Source organism: Chaetura pelagica, unplaced genomic scaffold (assembly GCF_000747805.2).
Source record: "Chaetura pelagica isolate M959 unplaced genomic scaffold, ChaPel_1.0 scaffold177, whole genome shotgun sequence".
Taxonomy (NCBI): domain Eukaryota; kingdom Metazoa; phylum Chordata; class Aves; order Apodiformes; family Apodidae; genus Chaetura; species Chaetura pelagica.
Genome location: NW_009953803.1, coordinates 1,653,639 through 1,658,541, shown reverse-complemented (window position 1 = coordinate 1,658,541; position 4,903 = coordinate 1,653,639). Strand labels below are relative to the sequence as shown.

Below are 4,903 nucleotides of genomic sequence, written 5' to 3'. Positions count from 1 at the left end.
TTTTCCTACCCCTTGCTTGTTTGGCAGCTTTATGTTTTTATTTACAAACTTCTTTGACATCTCTGGAGGAAAGATATAACAAAAATGTCTCTACTTTAATTGGCCCAGGTGAACTAAAGGTCTTATTGAGACTTGGTAGTGTGTGTGTTTTGCAAGCTGTCAGTCCCACAGGTGTGTTAGGCCTGAAACATTCCTGGTTTTTGATATCCTTATCTGGCAGCAGTTGGTGATCCTGGTGCACCCCAGTCAGGACTTACCCAGTAGTCCATCTTGTCACTTTTAAAGTGCAGTAAACAATTTCATGGAAAGACATAGAAACATCTGAACTTAGACCCCCCAGATCAGTGTGTTTTCCTGTGAAACCAATTACTCAGCAATTCCAGTACACAGCATTTGGAGCATTTCTGCTTTTGCTTCCTGTTGGCCAGAGGAGAGCTTAAGAGGAGAAGAAACTCTGTGATTTACAAAGGGAAGCAATTCAGTGTTAATGGAGGGAATCTTTCACATTAAACTGACAAGGAAAGCAGGAAACCACAACCATGCTGAGTCTGGCAAAGCAGAGCTTCAAAGGAGACAGCTGGCTCAGCATATGAAAGCAAGGAGGGACAGATTAAGTTCTGAAGAGGAAGTCCTGTTTTAGTAGGAAAAAAAATTCACGTGTTTTTTATATTGCCTTGAATATTTTGTCTCTTGTGACTGTTGCTGTTGGCTTTCTGGACTAATTAAGCTGCTTTTATGTTAACATATAAAGTAGGTATTATTTCCCTGCAGAGAACTTGTTTTACAACTGCTGTGAACATGTCCAGTTGCTTCTGCTTTATTTTAAACTAGGTCATAAGACTGAATTTCCTGCTGTGAAATACCACTGAAATGCTGACTTATTTTGTGAATTCTCAATCTGCACATGAAGTAGGGGTTATAAATAACTGTGAATGTCAAACACTTTTTCAATTCTATATTAAAGATGTGTTCTAATTGCTCTTACTCCTCCCATCAGTGTCACCAACTCCCTGTAGAAGAAGCCCTATTATGAGAAAATTATTGCTCCTACGTTAGCGTGTTGTGCCAGCAGAGAACTCTCATATTTAAAGCCTATTCTTGACGTGACTAATGGAGACAGTTTGCCATTTTGAAGCATCATTTTACTTGCAGCATTTAGAGGGTTTTAATTCTTTATTTTTTCCTCCGACAGGAAAATCTGGAGAGGAATGGTTCACGTGTTCTTGATCTGGAACTGGAATTTGATGAACGTGCAGTGCTCATGGAGAACATTGTCTATCTGACAAATTCTCTGGAGGTTGGTGTACACTTGGCATATTCATTTCTTGGTTTCTGTTGGGATAGCTGAAGGACAGGCTTTCCTAAGGCTCTAAGCCTGTTTACATCAACTTGTGTTTGTATGTTCTCATGTAATAGTTTTCTATCAACTTTCTGTATTTCTGTCTTGCTGTTTAAATTGTGAAATATAAGTGTATCAATCTGCCATGGGCAGGGACACCTCCCACCAGCCCAGGCTGCTCCAAGCCCCATCCAACCTGCCCTTCAACACTGCCAGGGATGGGGCAGCCACAGCTTCCCTGGGCAACCTGGGCCAGAGCAAAGAATTTTTTCCTAATGTCTTACCTAAATCTCCCGTCTTCCAGTTTAAAGCCATTATCCCTCATTGTATCACTCCATGTCTTACAAAGACTCCCTTCCCAGCTTTCCTGTAGCCCCTTTAGGTACTGGAAAGCCTCAATGATTAAACTCCTGTTTATTTCCCTCCCTATTTTTTTTTCTTTTTTTTTTTAAGCTGGATCACATTGAAGTGAAGTTTGCATCAGAAGCTGAAGATAAAATAAAAGAAGACTGCTGTCCTGGAAAACCATTCTCCATATTCAGAACTGAGGTAAAATCAGAAATTCAGATAGTAGAAGTATGAAAACTTAAAAAAAAACCCAAAACCAACCAAACAAAAACCAACAAAAAATGCAAATATGCCATTTAAAAACTGGAATCATACATGAACATTGGGTTTTTTTGTCTTTGATCTAACATCCCTTCAGAACACTTTTTTTTTTTTTTTTCTTCTGTATACAGCCCTAAATGTGTCTGTGGTTGTTACTTACCTTTAAGGCCCTTCTAGTCAGCACAATTTACTGATTTGGCCTCAAAACTGTTAGAAATGGGTGACCTGAGCATTAGCATGTTCTTGTATTTGTCTTTCAGCCAGATGCCTCAACTACCACCCTTTATGTAAGGTAGAATGTATTCTAGTTAAAACATAAGTCTCTGTTTTTGGGCTGAGTAGATTTTGTGCCAGTATGGCTGAATCTCACTTGTTATTTAGGAGTTATGTTTCTTATTATGGTTGTTTTTAAGGCATTATACATTTCCATGTGAAACTTGGTATTACTTGTTTGCTGAATCCTAAAGTGTTTTTTAATACTTGCTATGTTTATCCATTAGTTCATAATGGGCTAATAAGTGGCTAATAAGAAGTCTCCCTACAGCTGTGTCTTGGGGTCTTGGGAGGTCAGTGGAGCTGCCACCAGGGCTGTCGTGTGTGTGTATTTCTAGCTCTGATACTTCTCAGCAGTGAAACGTTGATCCATGTCCCTAAACAAGGTCCTGAGAAGTGTCTGTTGTGCCTTCTGCTGTGAGGAGCAGTGAGGATGCTTGTCTAGTGCCACTGGCAGGCAGTGTTTCTAAAGGAAGTTTACCCACCCAGAATGTTTGGTTATAGATGATGATGGGTTTAGTTCCATGTTTCCTCTGAGGCTTTGATCACAAATACAGATTCTCCTTCAATGTTCTGTTAACTGTCCCACAGCCCAGCGTGTCTGTATTTCTGGTGAACCCTCAACCCTCAAATGGCCACTTCTCTACAAAAATTGAAATCAGGCAAGGAGACAATAGAGAGACAGTGATCAGACGCTTAATGAAGATGGACAGAGGAATCAAAGGTAAAATCCTAGCACAGCTATACAGTCATCACACCTGATTAATTAGATTAATGTTTCCAGGAATGAAGTGGAGGCAAAGCTGCTGTCATGGATGCTTAGAAAGGAGCAAGGAGTTTTGTGTCTGAGTGAACAAGAAAAGAGAGAATCTGCAAATAGGTTTTTCTGTGGGTCTTTTGTTCTGCCACAGGGTACACCAAAACCCTGTTCCAGCCAGAGATTAATATGGGTAATATTTCCCCTTTTGCTTTGAATTTCCAAAAGAGTCCCTCACTTGTTATAAGCAGCTTCTGCCACTTGTTTTTGGAGCCCAGAGCTGTAAAAAACTTTACCCAATTTAATTTCCTATTTAGTCAGAGTTGAATTTATGTAAGTTGCCACATTGGTTCCTGGTAACTTCTGTCCCAGTTCATAATGGAAAACTGTCTCTTCAAATAGGATTGGGATTACTGAAGAATTATGCAGTAGCCTGTCAGTTACCATTGTTTATGCCAAGTTGAACTAGCCACCTCCACAGGAACTAGTTAATATTTTGTGGTATCTTGACAGGCTAAAGGTGGTCTCTGTAATCAGTGACATTTCAGTGTGGCTGCTTTCCCTCAGTTTTTCTTGGAAATAAGCACATTTTTTTCCAGCCTACTTGTTTGCATTTTTAGTATTCTTCATTTCTCCACCTGTTTGGGAAGATATTTTAAGAAAACACAGAATAGCATGATAAAATTTCATGTTAGACATCACTGAAAGAGACATTAAGTTTCTGGCCAGCATAACGAAAGAAAAAAGCTTCCTTGGAGAAGCAGCAGCTGTGTTTGTCTTGAAGAATGCAGGAATTAAGAATCAAACAAATCTGAAACACCCTGAGCTGGGTATAAAAGGAAAACTGGGCCTCCAAAAGCTTGTGACAGCAGAGCAATTTTTTCTTGCTGTGTCTTTCAACAGCTTGTGTTTATCTTCATGTCTCTCTGTAGAGCAGGCAGCTCCACACTGGTGCTGCTTGGAGGGGTGTGTGATGGAGGGTGAGGCAGTGCACTGTCTGCACAGAACTGTGTCTGTCCACTGGTCTCCTGCTGGGGCTTGGTTTGAAATAATTGGAACCAAGCAAGGTTATGCAGGGACTCTTTCTCACTCTGCCTTTTCCAGAAGGTGTCACTGTCCTGTTGGAGCTCAAGAGATAGAAGGTTGTACTTGGAGGGAGGCTTGGCAGAAAGATCCCAGGCTTCCTAGAGATTTGTTTTTTTTTTTGTCTGCTTAGCAGTCTTTTATTAGTGTGGTTTTTAATAGGGAATAGTATTTAAAACAGCTCTCACCTTCCCCTTTCTCCCAGTCTCTGAAATTAATTCCTTAGAAAATGATTCTGTAGCTGTTCAGTTGCTCAGAGCTGCCCCAAAACCAGATAAGGCCAATTTGGTGCTTGCTGTGGTCTTGGCAGTTGGTATTTGTGTGGTTTATCCCTCTTTCTGCTGGTAACATGTGTGTGGAGACCAAATAACATCTTTGTGGTGGGTGTAAATCTTAATATGAATGATATTCCTGAGAGAATGTGTTTCCTTGGATCAGATATTTTAAAGTATCAATTATTGTTGTTTTGATTAACTCAGTTGATTAATTCAGTTGATTCAGCTTGTGTGCAGCTCCCACAGCCTGACTAGCCAGTCTCCTCTCTGCAGATCTCTCTAAAGTGAAGCTGATGAGGTTTGATGATCCCGTGCTTGGCCCACGCCGTGTCCCAGTCCTTGGCAAGGAAGAAGCAGAGAAAACCCCAATTCTGGAGCAGAGCACCTTCCACATTGACCTGGAGGAGAAACGTGTCCACATCACTGAGAATGGCCTGACCAAGGATATTGGTGACACGATTGTTTACCTGGTGCATTAAACTGGCCCATGGCTTGATCCCTGGCAGAGAGAGAGTTCACAGAGTGACTTGAAATCATCTGTAATGGGCAAAGATGAGAATTTGTTCT

General features: G+C 40.8%; 1 protein-coding gene across 1 annotated transcript in view; it reads left to right on the top strand.

The window, feature by feature from the left end:
• The window catches only part of LARS (leucyl-tRNA synthetase), a 24,182-nt gene extending 19,279 nt beyond the window's left edge, over positions 1 to 4,903 (top strand). The window contains exons 32-35 of the mRNA XM_010001248.1: positions 1,193 to 1,297; positions 1,793 to 1,888; positions 2,813 to 2,945; positions 4,610 to 4,903. Coding sequence (XP_009999550.1) covers positions 1,193 to 1,297; positions 1,793 to 1,888; positions 2,813 to 2,945; positions 4,610 to 4,815 — 540 coding nt within the window. The 3' untranslated portion in view covers positions 4,816 to 4,903. The remainder of the gene's footprint in view (positions 1 to 1,192; positions 1,298 to 1,792; positions 1,889 to 2,812; positions 2,946 to 4,609) is intronic.